Genomic DNA, 15690 nt, shown 5'->3' with positions numbered 1-15690 from the left:
TCCATAGAAACCCCCTCTCAGAAGAGAGTCGGATCATTCTTCAACTATATAACGTTGATATGAAAGGACAAAAAAAGCTTTGTCAAAATTGAATGCAGCACGAGTGCAAACTTTCATTTATCTCCATATCTAAGAATTTTCGTCGCAAAAAAGAAGAGCGAAAATATACTTTTTCACAAGAAAATTTTTATACAACTTTAGAAAAAACTTTTTTTTTTTAAGAAAAATATACAAAATATTTCAATTTTTGTTAATAAAATTTTTTTAATAAATTTTATAAAATAGAATTTTCTTTTTTAAAATAAGATTAATGAGAGGAATTACATGGAATTTTACCTTTTATTATATATATATAAAATCGAGACTTTTGGAATTTTTAATGTTGAGAGAGAATAAAATAATACTTTAAAAAAATAAAAAGAGAGAACAATTTTTCCATAATCCAGACAAAGTAGACATTTTCCATTGATAAATAGATTCAGATAAAAATATATCTCGATATATTTAGACTATGTGTAGCATTGAAAGAAGGGATCAGACTTCAAAAGCCTCGTGCGTCCGCATTTCGATGTCCCTTTTTTTCCTTTTTTTTTATAGTAGTGAGAAAAGCATCAAAGAAGATTTCTTCATAGATCACATCTCTCTCAGACGTGGAAATTTTCTAAAAGATTGTCGTTTTAAGCTGAATTCATTGAAATCTGAATTTAAACCTTTTCGCTATCCTCAAAAGAAATTTCTTTTTTGAAAACTTTTTTTTCAAGAGTAAAATATATTAAATTTTATCTGTCTCAAAAAAAAAAATTTAACTTTCATTTTTTTCAATTTAATTAACAAAATTTTATTCCCTTTTTTGCAATTTAATGGAAAAAAATTTATAATACAATTCTAAATATTGGGAGAAAATTTAATTTTTACAATTCGATGTATTAATAAAAGGAATCATGAAATTATTAATTTGGTTTAATGGATTTTTTTTTATTATTAGAGTTTACACAGGACCGGATATAGTTTGTTTCAAAATTAGCTTTTAGCTGTGGATAAAACATGAAACTCAGCAAGTTTATGTTGTTATTGATCCCTGGAGAGTCAGGCAAGGGAAAAATAAAAATGAGATGGGACAAGTCACATTTTTTATCATATCACAAGAGAATAATAAATTTTCAAGTTGCTCTATGTTCGATGCATTTGATAAATAACTTGTTTAAAATCATATACAACTAATAAAATTCCCAATCTCAAAATAACATAATTAAGGAAATATACAATAAAAAAAAGTTTATCTTTATTTCGAAATACAAAAAAAGTCAAAGAAAAAAATGAATTGTCAAAAAATTGTATTTTTTTATACACAAATATTTAAAACAAATATTTTAATTATTTCTTTTTCTATAAACAAATTTTCGTTCAGTTATATATTAATGCACATCAATTTTATATTTATCCTTTAATGTAATATAAAAAAAGCCCTGAATAAATCCCATCACATCGAGACATGAAATTTACAAATTATTCCCTGGATACTATAGGATAATGGCAGTTTTTTTTATTGTGGAATCAAAATGCAATCATTTTATTTCCAATAAAGAATATATTTTTGTAGGTATCAAATTTTTATTTTTAAATTTGCAATGGAGAGAAATTTTTTTTATTTTGTTCTTTCAAAAATAATAAATAATTAAAAACAACCCAAAAATGCTTTCACATTTATAACGAAATTAATTATTTATTTATTGGTATAACATAAAAAAATCAATTTCTTTTTTTAAGCACATGTATTATTTAAATTAAAGAAATAAATTTTTGCAATCTAACATTTAGGGGGCACATATTTTTCAGAGAAGTAATAAAATTGTTATAAAAGTTTCATTGAGTATGATTAAACAGGCTACAACCATGATGAAAAATTAAAAGAACTGCTAGACTCGAGAGTACTTAAGAGCTTTAGGACTTAAAAGCTCGTCTTACAATATTCATATTTTCCAGAAGCAATGAGGAAATGCACTTTCAAGTTTGAATTTCTTTTCTTACAAAAAAATGGTATTTTTAGAGAAAAATATGTTTTTATTTAAAACAATACTTGACATATAAAATACATAGCCTAATTATCTGTCTGACAAGTCGACAAAAGAAAAAGAAAAAATTTTCACTCAACTATTTACAGACAAACAAAAAATAAAATAAAAAAGTCTCTCTCTCTCTCTCTCACTCTGTGTGATAGACGTTTTTTCAAAGGTTAAGTCGAACTCGTAGATTTGGTATTCGAGACGTGATCAGCATCAAATTCAGAGAGAAGAAGATAAGAAGTAATAGAAGCTGACTTCAGACTTCTGAAATAAGATAACTTTTCTCGGCTAGTATTTTTCTTGCCTTTCTGTACTCGAAAAAAAAGAAAAAAAAATACATGTCGAATGTGATTTTAACAGAGCCACTTGTCCAGCTTTCGTAATACTTCGTTTTCAATTGAAATAAAAAAAGAAATTGTCAAATAATTTTGACAAGTACAGATGAAAAATTCAACTTGAATTATATGTCAAGATGAATAAGGATGTGGAACTTTTTAAACATTCAACGAGCACATAAAATCAATCAATTTAAATTTATACAGGTTTTTATATTATTTGAATGTTAAATTAATTTTTTTTCACAAATCCACAATTAGGTTATTTAAATTATTTCATTTTTTCAGACAAGCCAAAGTACGAGACATAAATCTGAGAAGGACGCGTTAAATTCAAAATACGCGAAATCAATTCGCGATTTTTTGCGTAAAGTCACATTGGCCTTGGATTTGAAATCAAAGGAAGTCGAGGAATTATTTTCTGCGGCGACAAAAAAAATTGACGACTCAATAAAGGCGAATAATCATTTGCTAAATAAGGAAATTGAACAAGCAAAGCAATCAATTTTGGAGATAGCGCAAATTTCCAAACTTCAATTAGAAGCAAACAAAACGTGTTTCAATCAATATACACAATTAATTGAGAACATTAAAAAACAATTTAACAACAAAATTCGCAATTGTAGTGAACAAACTGTTATTCAACTTGAAAATGTACGAAGTAAATATGAAAATAATTTAGATGATGTTCGTGATTTAAAAAAATTAACAACACGCGCACTTAAGGAATGTTTAAATAAAAAAGATAACATTAAATTATGCGTAGAAACTGAAAATAAAACAGCGCACGAGAAATATCGAAATCTTTTGGAAAAATTAAAAAATTCGTCAAATAATTCAATTGAAACTATTGATCAAGTTTTAAAATCAGCGAATCTCTGCTTAAAAAATGCACAAATTGAAGTTACAAAAACTCTTCCTGAAATTATCGAGAAAACCACCAATTGCATTAAATATTCAAATGTCAGTTTTTCTTCTACCTATATTTATATTATAATTAAAAAAAAAATTCATAAAAATATTGAATTAAAAAAAAGTATAATTAAATGAATATGAAATGGAAATTTAAAAAAAACTTTTTTGCAGGAAAGAGATAAAAAATCTCAGAAAATTGAAAATAATTTTCAAAAAAAAAATAAAGAAAATTCATTGAATACGATTACAATTTCAATAGAATTGCCAAATGAAGAAAATAATACAATAATTCGTGATGAAAAATTGGAATGTCTTCGTGAAGCACAAAAAGATGCTCTAAATATAGTAAATTTAGTTTTACATGAAATTACAACATCGGAAAAATTTACACAAACTTTAAAAAAGTCCAATAAAGAAGATCGACATTTACAAGAATTATTTCAAGAGGCAAAACGAGTTATAGAAAAATGCAGTGAAAATGATTTTAATAAAAATAACGAAGGTAACAATTTGTTTTTAGAAAAATATTTTTATAATTTATTTATTATATAGAAAATAGAAATAGATAAATAAAAAAATTAAACAAAAATAGATGACTCATGACAAAAGATAATTATAGAAAAAACAGTTAATATCAAACAATGTTTCGATAAAAAAAAATTTTAAAAAAGTAAAAACGTTCGTTCGAGAATTAAATTATTCTTGTCTTCAATTTAGTCGATATTCTCAAGTGTCTCAGTGATATCTTTGATTCCATAAAATCCAGCAAGTTGGAGATGATAAAAAAAATTCAATCTTTAAATTTAAAAAATGATAAAAAAAAATCAAACGTTGAAATTGATAAGGCCTTAGAGTGGATATCGTCAGCTGAAGAAAAATTACAAAAGCTTAAAGAAATATTCAAAGACTGTACAAAATCAGAAAAGAAATAAAAAAAACTCGGTTCGTTAACAATTACTCATTTATTATTCTATGCTAATTCTACTGGCAACAGACTTTTAATATCAAACAATTCCCTTTTCTTGATTAAAGTTTTAATTGGAAAATTGTAGTTTTAAAATGTCCCGTTTTTAAATAACGAATTTTAATATTATTAACAATTTATGAAAATAAAGAAATTCCAACAAAAACTATGTGTAAAAACAATGGGTTTTCTTCTTAAAAAAAAAAAAAAAATCGTTTATATTTCTTATAAAAATTGAAGTTTGACGTGATTCAAAAGTAGAACAATTATAATATCTTCTCAAATGATGAGAATGTAAAGAATACAAATGTTATCAAATACTCATTTTCAAAGCGTTTTTTTTTTTTTTTTTTAATAAAAAACGAGAAAAATGTACAATGACTCGTAAAAACTAGTTTCAATGAGTATTACAAAAGAAATGGTATATAATTCAGAATAGAGAGGGAGAGAGAAAGAGAGGGGCTTGGAATAAAAATAAAAAATGCAATTAATGAAAAAACGGAAAATACAAAAATCAAAAGGAAAAAAAAGATAAAAAAATATGCACGAGATAATTAAAATTTTTTCCAACAAAGCCTTAATTGAGAGGAAAAAAAGTAAAGTTATTTAATAAATTTTGTTAAAAATTAAACTAATATGTTTATATTAATTTATTATCAACATTTTAGATCTCATTTAATTAATGAGCCATCTAATTAATATGGACGTTAAGCATTTTTAATAATAATAATCTACTTAAAAAAAATGAATAAAATAATTTTATTTTTTTTTTCGAAAATGTAAATATTTTAAGTCATTTTTTCAAATTAATAATATATAAAATATAAATTTGTTAGTGAGATTATAACTATGAGGGTTGTTGAGGGTTAAAAGCCTGGGGATGCCAAATCTCCAGTATTTTATGAAACCAGAGGGACAAGATCGTGAGACAGAAAAGGAGGATGAAGAAAAAGGGGGGAGAAAAGCGAAGAGTTGAGATATCCAAGTGGAAAAAGAAAAGGGTTTGCTGATAAACTGTGGTATAATCATTATCATCAGCCTCGAGGTTAGTAATTTAAATAAAATTCAATTTCACCTTCTAATATTAATTCCACTCTCAAAATTGAATTGATAACTAACCATATTAGGTATATGTTTTAACTGTTTTATAAAGAAAAAAATCTGTTATTAATTAATAATATTTTATATATTTTAAATAATATATATCTGTATAAATAATTTAATTCATAAAAAATATATGAAAGATAAATTGGTTCATTTGAAAGAGAATTTAGTTGATATATAACCCAAGATGATAATTTAATATAAGGTAAGAATAGATTTTAATTGAAATATAAATCGTTTTTAATTATAAATTAGTTATTCAGGAGACGATAGTGAGAAATGTACAGGTTCTCTCTAGCACACTGAGATATTTAATTGATTCAAGTACCGGAGGACTTTCCCATAGGAGTCCGAGAATGCGACCGCGTGATAGAATTCCCGGAGCACCAACAGGATCACTGTGGTCACTCGAATCACTCCAAGATACCGCTGAACCAATACTTCTCTAATTTTGGTTTCATCTTCCTCATTCCCAAGTATTTTCAAAAAATATTTATTTATAGAAATCACTGAATTATATAATTAAATTACCATTTTCTCCCAAAACAAATATAATATAGGACCTTTCACTTTAGATTTTAAATCACAATTGAAAATTTTTTCTCATTGACAAATTCTTTAAAAAAAATTAAAAATATAAATATTTATTATATTTATGTAAGTAATTAATAAATGAAATAATAAATTATTCAAATTGTTATTGTTTTTCTAAATATTGAAAATTAATGAAAGTTAATAACATAATAATAATATCAATAAAACTGTATTATAATATTATGGAAATTAAAAAGCAAGAGATAAAATGAGCAATTATTAAATTATTCTAAAAATAATTTCGAAGAAATTTAATTTAGTACTGAATTACAAAGAAGCTTTTGCAAATTACTAAATTTCTAACGACGTTTATAATTAATTAATACTTACTATCAGGAATGTTATACCTGAGATGTAAGTAGTTATAAATATTTGATAAGGCATAATATGAAAATACCTACTACAAATATTTAAAAGAAAATTAACAAATTCCCCTCATATTTTTATCAAGTTATTTTAATGTTACAAAACAATTGAAAAAGTTGTAAACAATTTTACCTTCCATTTTTAATATTAACATTTTTTTATTATATTAATTATTTATTAAAAAAAAAAGTTTTGTTTTATAAATTTTTTTAAAAATTTTATTTCACTTTATACTCACATAAACACTTTTTAAATTGTTTTCATTTTTTTATGTTTGCGTGTCGCGAAAAAAATTCTAGAAAAACGAAATCATTTTTGAACTTCTAGTAATGAAGGCAATTAGGAAAACATAAGTACCATTAACAAACACGTAATTACGTGTAATAATAATTATACGCATTACTTTTTTTTAAGGAAGGAAAAAAGGTTGTGGTTGCAGCTAATTTGTGTCATTAATACATATAACGTAAATTTTATTTGAGAAAATAAAAATAATATGTATAATGAATGAAATATAATTCAACATTTTGCAAATAAACTAGTATTTTATATATAGTTAAACCAGAAAACCTTAGATTACTTAATGCTATATAGAGAGTTGTAAAGTTGTTAAAAGCATCTAGACCACCGAGTAAACTTTGAAATCGATAATTGAATCGGTTGTTGCGGGAAACAGGATGGGCTTTTTTATTAAAAAACTGCTACTTTTCATTTAAACTTGATGAGAATCTTGAAATTTGTTCATAAAAAAAATAAATAAAATTACCATATTTGTCTCTCATTACTAAAGAAAATAGTTTCAAAAATTGTTTGAAAAAATATAACTTAAAAAATTGTTATGAAACTTAATAATTCAAAAAATCTAATTATTTCATTATTTAAAAAAATTGTTTATGAAAATTAATTTGTAATATATAATAATTTACTATATTTAATTTTCAAATAAAAAAAATAATTTTGAAAAAAAATTGTAAAACGTTTATATAAATCTAGTATAGTTATTTTATTATGTTGGCTATTTATTTCCTCGAGTCAAGTAAATTTGCATTTCGTGAAAATCCAGGAAATAAATGGCACTGCATTGTAATTTAGTCGCAAAAATTATGTATGGAAAAACGATTTACGGCATAGAATATTTCTTAAATGTGGTTCTTATTCAAATCAAACATAAATATGAAAGAGTTGCTGAAAAAATACTTTTTTTCTTTATATTAAAATCACAAATTCTTGCAATAAAACAAAATGAAATTCTATTTGGAATGTTAATTGAAAATTTGAAATCGTATTCGTTTTTCTAATTTTTCATTAAAGCTCATATAGAAGCTTCATTTTGCACCCGGAAATGGTCGTTGGGATTCTGCTCTCAAATCTCAGATTACAAATAATACATTGAATGTGTGCGTCTCTCTTTCAAAATTGGACTTTGATACAATTTCCCAGTTTGTGCTCTCTGAATATATATATAGTCGAAATTCAGAGGTCCATAATTTCAGTTTACGGCTTTTCCTCGCCTGAGACAATGCTTCATATAAGTTTCATGACCCTACACCAAACAACCATTAACGCATTTAAGGCGCGCACAACCATGCACGGAAATGAAAACCATTAAATAATTTATATTTTCATACTCTTTCCCTTTGCATATGATAAAATTCATTATACAGTGAAAACAAAATTTATTTGATTCAAATAATCGGTTACTTGACTAAAATCAAATAAAATATACTCATTCTCTTTAATAAATAATAATTATTATAAATACTTAATAGTTAATTAATTATCAATGAAAAAGTTATTTTAAAATTGAATTTTAGAAATGTACTCGAAAAGTGGGACAAAAGGTTGTTAACATTTTTTTGTTGTTGTTATCAAATTGAGTAGAGAAATGGAAGAGAATAGAAATTTGAAAATCGATCGCGTGAATATATATATGACCCTTTTCATGAGTTCGATTCACCATTTGTCGTTCACTATATATATGTATAGTTACCGGTTTCGTGCCAATTGGCCGCATAATCTGTAATTGCCACCGATACACGACCACAACCATCCCTTATGGATACGAATTCCGTGACGTGAACAGCTTATGTCAAGGTCTACTGAAAATGGAATTTACCGAGCTTGAAATCAGAGCATCCTTTCCTCCAATTTACCCAGGAATTTATTTTCAAAATAAATAAAAAAATAAATACATATGTCTATAATTATTTCTAACCAACGCTTATGTTAAATCGAGTTTATTTCGTGTTCGTCAGTGTCAAATGGAAAGAAATAAGAAAAAAAAGAAATTAATAGTGATACCAACTTTTTAAAAATCTGAAAAGGCAGAAAAGAAACAGTTCCCAAGAGGAAAATCTGAACTTTATTAATATCCGACAAGTTTCCACATTCACGAAAGATAGAGAAGAAAAATATGCACGAAAATCTTTTTTATCTATATATTAATTTATAATAAACAAAATCCCTTCAGCATGCTTTCATCTTCTGAATCTTTTTTCAAAAATATTGTTTTTAATATTTATTTACAATATTTAATATTTAATTTACAATTCTATTTTACATTGTCAAAAAAATCAAATTTTTTTTAATCGAATTTTTCTTGAATATATAATGATTTATTCGCGAGAGAATCTTGATTAAAATATTACACGTTTTAATTGCATTATTTGAAGTAAACTCATTTCTTTTGTTATGAATCAACGGGCGTCTAAAGTTATATATATATATATACTTTTGTCGAGTGGACCATTACATAAATCAATTTTGTTAGATAATCAGTTAAAATTAATTTGTGTTTTCTGCTTTCATTTAGAGGCAAAACGAGAGAAAAGTCGAGAGAGAGAGGGGGGGGGAGGAAAGTGAGAAACTGGAGTGAGAAGCTCGCTAATTAGCAGGAACTTAAGCCACCCGTTAATTATCAGAACTTTTAACACACCAGACTGGAAAGACACTAGACGTCATTTTTAAACAAGAATTTTCCAAAAATTTTACAATTTTTTTGTCTCCACACAAAAAAATACTCTGACTTTTTTTATAATAAACTAAAAATTTAACAATATATTGCAAAATACAAAGGGAGAATATTAATTATTAGCTAAATAATAAAGTTCGTTTTTCATTTAAATGCGAAATTAAAATAATTTCACTCTGATAAGAGAAATCAATATTATGTATGTTATTTTGTGAACGGTTAAATTGGATTCATCAATCAAGTTGCGCGGAGGATTGATGAAAATCGAAGATGATGAATTATGATTAGAAAGTTAGTTTGGAATTTCAGTGATACGAAATAGACTTGACGTTCTTCGAATACTGAAATTACATGAAGGATAAATATCAAGCGAGATGCTCTGAAATTGCGATGAGAGAAAGAGGGAGGGGACCTTATCCTTTTCCATCTCTCATCTCTTTCCAGTGAGAGATAATATCCATTCTGGCCAGAACGTTATCTCACGAAAAATTATGTTAAGACGAGTAAACCGACATAGTGATGATCCCATATAGAAGAAAACGTGATCAGCGTTACTTAGTGAAATATTTCACATCGTAAATATTTCCCATTCACCCCATTCACCTTTGGCAACATAATTTTTAAAAAACTATAATTAAAATCTTAAGGATAGATTTAAATTACTTTTTCAAAAAAAAGAAACATTCAAATTGTAGAGAAAAAAAAATTAAGTTCTTTTTCCTAACGAAAAAAAGTCTCGGGGCAGTGCGCAATTTATAGAAAAGTTAACAAGTACGAAAGTAAACTAAGTGGAAAAAGAAAATAAATTCTAAAAAAGAAACTTTTCTCTCTCTTTGTTCTCTGTTAACCTCTTTTATCTCGTCACGATTATTCAAATTTATATTACATTATGCAAAAACAATAAAAAAAGGTTTATTATAGAATTAAAAGCTGCTACTATTGCTAAATACAGAAAACTTTTTATTACATTATTTATACAATATTTGAATATCAAAGAGCGAACTTGTTGAAATTTGAGAATTCAACCATTTCTCTTTTATGAAAAAAAACCTATTCTCTTATTTATTAATTACTTATTTAATCACTATGTACTGGCTTATAATTTATTTTAAAAAAATGCCCTTTTATACAAAAGCACTGAATTTGAAAAAAAGCCGAAAAGGGAAACTAGTTATTTGTTAAAAATTATAAAACCATAAAATAAAAAAAATGAAGTTATAAATTTAGAATCCTACTCTGCGTGTTGGGTTATACAATATGAAATATATTATTTTGCCGATAATATTATCAAGCAGGGAAAACGCTGATATTGCTCAAAGCAACGTCCTACGAATTACATCATCCAAAACGGAATCACAGAGATGATAGCGACAAACCCTATGGACTTCGTTCAGCTGTCAGACTTCTACGTGATGCAGTAATTGCAATACGTGTGCAGAAACACGAAACTATCGTATGTACGGATGATGCATATTTCTTGCCAAAATCAATTTTGCATTTTTTACATAAAATTTTATAATAATAATAATAATAAAAATAATTTCTATAATAATGTAACAACAAAAAATGTATTTCCAATAACTGTTAAAAAACATATTTTCTTGAAGGAATATTTGTTTCGGAATATTTTTGTTTTTTTTCTACTTCAGAGTTAAAATTAATTACAGAAACGGGGTAAAATAGTCTAGTAAGGGGTAAAGTTACCCATGATAGGGGTAAAAAGGACTACTTTGTTATTTTCTCTAAAAAAGTGTGTGACGAAATTATCCAAAAAATACGATTTCGAAGACTATATAGAGGAAGCTGGTTACACTAGTAAAAAGATTAGGAATAAAAAGATGAGGGGGTGTGTACATATATTTTTAAGAGAAGAACGTTTGTTCTAGTCTTCAACTATAATATATACAACACTAAAATCAATAACCATTTCTCTAACCTCCTTTTCTTTGAAAATCCCGTTTCCTTCCACTTTATATACATATATTACCGACACTTTTTTAAATTCAAAAAGTTTTAAGATTTTCACGCAAAAATTCTCATAGTTTAAATCAGTTAAAATTTACTTGTATTTATTTTATTTTGTTTCTTAAAAATTGAAAAATTTAGGTTCATATTGTAGAAAAATGCACGCCTATGGATGATAAAATCTCTTGGCGATAGACATAATAAATGGATTGCGGATATCATTGCAGATTGAATGGAATTCATTGATTTGAGGAACAAACAAGGAATTGAAACTAGAAAAGGAGAGGTGTGGATATGGCGAGAGAGAGAGGGAAAGAGAGAAAAAGAAAAGAAATGTAGGAAAAAGTCAATTGTAAGAAAAAGGTAGGAACAATGCACTTGAAAAGCATAATGGCTGACAAAGAATGGCTCAGCATAGAAGAAAAGTCCTGCGACCGAAGGAAAGCTCGTCTTTCGAAGAAACCAATTATCATATAAATTGCACCATCACACTCTCTTCACTTCCCCTCACAAAAGATATCGTTCATTTCTCGCAAAGAACAGCCGGAATTTGAAACAAAAAAAAAATCAAAATTACGCTACCTTAATTTGCTCATCGAGATTTTACCAATAAAAAAGTTAATGAATCAATTTAAAAAAATAACAAATTACGCTAAAATACACCAATAAGAGATGAAGAAAAAATTCAAAAGTCAGACGAAGAAAATAGATAAATTTAGTTACAAAAAAAGACTAACAGAATATAAAAAAAAACAAATGAAAATAATATAAGTCTATACATGTTTTTAATACAGATGCGCAACTTTTATAATTTTCCCATTTTTCTTTTGAAAAAATAAAAAGACATTAAAAAGTAAATGAAAAATATATACAGCCGAGTGAAAAAGTACAGAACTTTTTTTTTTATTTTTTTTTATTGGAAGATAATTGTGCGGACTCATAAAAGAATTTCTAGTGCGGTAAAAACTTTTCCATTGCATATACTGTATAATATGCGTCGATGAGAATCTGATAGAAGCTTTTAACATTTCGATTTTTTCCATTGACTGCAATTGACTGAATTTCATTCTATATTAGCAATGAATATATTAACAGTAAATACTCAAAAAAATAATATTAAAACAATAAATACAATGATGAAAAATTTACACCAAAAAAAATGAAAGAATTTTCATAAATTTAATCAGACATATTATATGTCTGATTGAAATTCTATTTTTATTAATTATTAAAATAATTACAGAAAAAATTTAAAGGGTTCTATCTGACTAAAACTTACTTATGCTACTCATGTAATAATTACAAAACAATTCAAATAAGTTCTGTCTGACTAATACTGTTTTTGATTACTGATACTGAACGTAAATGAATTAAAAACTATTTGTCTGACTATAGCTTATTTCACTACTGTTAATTAGATAGAGGTCGAAATGTCCATATTTTTGATTAAAAAATATAAAAACATCTATTTATTTTTAATTTTCCTAATGTTTTTTCAAAAAGTGTATGTATTTTATATTTTATAAAAATGTTTTTCATCTAGTAAGTATATATAAATAGATGTGCAATAGGAACATATTTCTTAAATGTGCAGTTAACTTTCTACATTGACAGTTGAAAAGGAAAAGGTCATTTCAAAGAAATTGAGATCTGTGAAAAGTATTGACAAATCTTTGGAACGGAAAAATTTTTATTTTTCTCCTACATTTCAAATATATCCAAGACGGAATAACGATAATGGAATTGGACAATAAAAGATAAGGGGATATTGAAAATTTACAATTTGGCAATGACGTAAATTATTTTTTGTTGTTAATTTCTTTTTTCTAAATAATTACTTTATTAAAGGATATAAAAAAAATGTTCTAAGAAAATACAATAAAATACTTGCGTTACTTTGTATACAGTTTTGACAAATTAAAATTTGCTGAATCATCGTATACATATTGACAATGTGAAATGAAAAAAAAAATTTACAAGTGGTTTTCGACTTTTTTACAATATTGGATGGCAAAGTGCACTTTCTAAATTGGATGCACTCTAGCAGTCACATTCCAATTGGTCGAGAAGAGCTTTTAGAATTCACGTAAACCGGTAAACAATAATTTCAGGAAGACAAAAAAAAACTAATATAATAGCTAAAAATTCAATTACATTTACATGCAGCAACATACTTTTTATTTTATTCTTTGTAAAAATTTCTTTTTGTACACGAAAAAAAATATTTTTTTTACTTGTATTTGATTCAAACTATTGCAAATAAAATTAATTGACATTCTGGAAAAAAATAACAATTCCATTTAGTCTGATAGATAAAATCCATTTACCAAATTAATAAAGATAAATATTTTTTTATACAATAGAACTTTGTTGATAATTTATTAAATTAATTGTTTTATTTTAATAAAATATACCACCACTGAAATCCAAAAGTGATGTTTGAACTTGGCAGTGGTTTTTAATTATTTTCTACTATAATGGAATAATTATTCAAAGAATTCTTCGAGTAAAACTAAAAATAGGAAAAAAATAGGGGAAAGGAGAGGAAAAATGCAGCTCATTGAGTTTGATGAATCAATGTGATCGCGTTAGCGATATGATTGATGAAGAAGTCTGCTACATTGCTAGCTAGATCAAGAATTTAGCTGAATAGACCAATGATCGATGTCTGAACTTTTGAAAGTCAAAACTCATTTTCTTAGAAAATAATTTTACCATTACAATGAGAAAATTTTTATTACCACTAAAAAAAATCAACATTTTATCACATTTTTCTTCTTAAAATATTTTTTAATAATTAATAATCGAGAAAAAAAATATAAATAATTCCTTCATATGGTAGAAATAAATTAAAATAACAAAAATTACTGCGTTTGAAAAAATTGTTCCAAACTTTTTGCTATAAAAAAAATGTTTTTAAAAAATTGGATAATTTTTAATATAAAAAATATAAATACCTATTTTTGATGATTTTCTATTTATCTATTTAGAATAAATAAAATATTGTTACCATCAAAAGAAACATTGATAAAATATATTAAAATTACAGGCATCTGCTTTACCTTCAAATAGTTTGAATTGTAATGGGCGCAGCGATGAGCTTGCAAGCTCGTCCTAGAGAAGATAACACCGAAGCTTTTGATGGTAAGGTAGGTAAAAAGAAATTTCCATTATCGACCAATTGTAAGCGAGGTTTGCGCAGAGTTTATATGTCATCCACTGTTGATAATTTGATCAATTGTTAACATGAAAGTTCAAAAATTTGATACTGTTTTTTATTATTAATCTTTTTTTTATTATTAAATGGAAGATAATATTTTTTGAAATTTAGAATTTTTTTGCAATTACATTCTTGAAATTCGATAAATAAATTTGTTGACAAACTTCCAATTTTATTAAAATTTAAAAAAATTTATTTTCATGATTTTTTAAAAATGATTTGAATTTACTTTTTTTTAAAGCACAAAAAGTTTTGTTATTTAATTTTGCAATTAAAAATGTTATATTTTCAAATATTAAAAATTTTACAGTTTTGTATACTTTGAAATTTATTATATTTTAATATTTTATTGTTTATTACTAATTTTGTTCTATTTCATTCTTTTATGGTATTTAAATTTACATTCTTTCTATTTTTGCTATTAAAGTTTTTTTTTTATTATTATCTCACTGTAATAATATAATTATTTGCATCTGAATTAAATTCGTTTAATATTTTTTTTCAAAAGCACTTTTGTCTTTGTGTATATTTCAATGAAAAGAGATTTTTTTTACCGTTTATGAATTAATGTTGGCATTATTATAAATTTTCCTGAAAGTATAGTTAAAATTTAAAAAAAAGGTATACATATAATATACGAATACCTTTTTCTAGAGAAGAGAACCATTTGCTTTATGAAGCAGAAAATGTCTGTGAAGAGTCGCATTAAAGTGTCTCTATAGTACCATTCATGAATGATAGAATTAATCATACTGTAGTATATATATATATATATATATATATATATTGTTAAAAAGCAACAATTTTCGTACAGAATTACTCAGTTTAGAGGACTTCTTTACCTCTTTTGATTCTTTTTTTTTTTGTTCGGCGACTTGAAATATTTTTATCTATTATTGTTAAATCAATATTAAATTTTCAACAATATTGGTAGCTGTAATCGTAATATTTAAATATTTTGACACTGTAATAATGTTTAATCAACCATTTGTTAGAAAGGAAATTTTAGTACTGAGAAAATAGACATTGATCAAAATCATATTTTCAAATCGATAAAAAGGAGGAAATATAATTGAATTATGAGCAGAAAATGTCAGAAACAAAATAACAATTTCCTCTTTCGTCACATGAAAAAATCAATTTGAAAATGAAACCCAATCATTTACATAATAAGACATAATATATATCTTCAA

At 25.3% G+C, this 15690-nt stretch overlaps 1 protein-coding gene across 1 annotated transcript; it reads left to right on the top strand.

The window, feature by feature from the left end:
- The first annotated feature begins 2245 nt into the window (after nt 1-2245).
- Nucleotides 2246-4246, top strand: LOC127278277 (desmoplakin-like). The gene is made up of 4 exons (XM_051299918.1): nt 2246-2605; nt 2687-3361; nt 3485-3815; nt 4031-4246. Exons 1-4 carry the CDS (start codon nt 2546-2548, stop codon nt 4243-4245), a joined length of 1281 nt encoding a protein of 426 aa, XP_051155875.1. The 5' UTR covers nt 2246-2545; the 3' UTR covers nt 4246.
- The last annotated feature ends 11444 nt before the right edge of the window (nt 4247-15690 follow it).

Source organism: Leptopilina boulardi, unplaced genomic scaffold (genome assembly GCF_019393585.1).
Source record: "Leptopilina boulardi isolate dan_hultmark-lab unplaced genomic scaffold, ZJU_Lbou_2.1 LbouV2_202, whole genome shotgun sequence".
Taxonomy (NCBI): Eukaryota; Metazoa; Arthropoda; class Insecta; order Hymenoptera; family Figitidae; genus Leptopilina; species Leptopilina boulardi.
The sequence above is the reverse complement of the archived record's forward strand: the minus strand, read 5'-3'. Positions and strand labels throughout refer to the sequence as shown.

Excerpts from the sequence above, each read along its gene's own strand:
- LOC127278277 (XM_051299918.1), top strand. The coding sequence starts at position 2,546 with ATGTGGAACTTTTTAAACATTCAACGAGCACATAAAATCAATCAATTT. Across the intron at positions 2,606-2,686 it reads ATCAATTTAAATTTATACAG|ACAAGCCAAAGTACGAGACA; the intron begins GTTTTTATATTA and ends TCATTTTTTCAG. Across the intron at positions 3,816-4,030 it reads TTTTAATAAAAATAACGAAG|TCGATATTCTCAAGTGTCTC; the intron begins GTAACAATTTGT and ends TCTTCAATTTAG.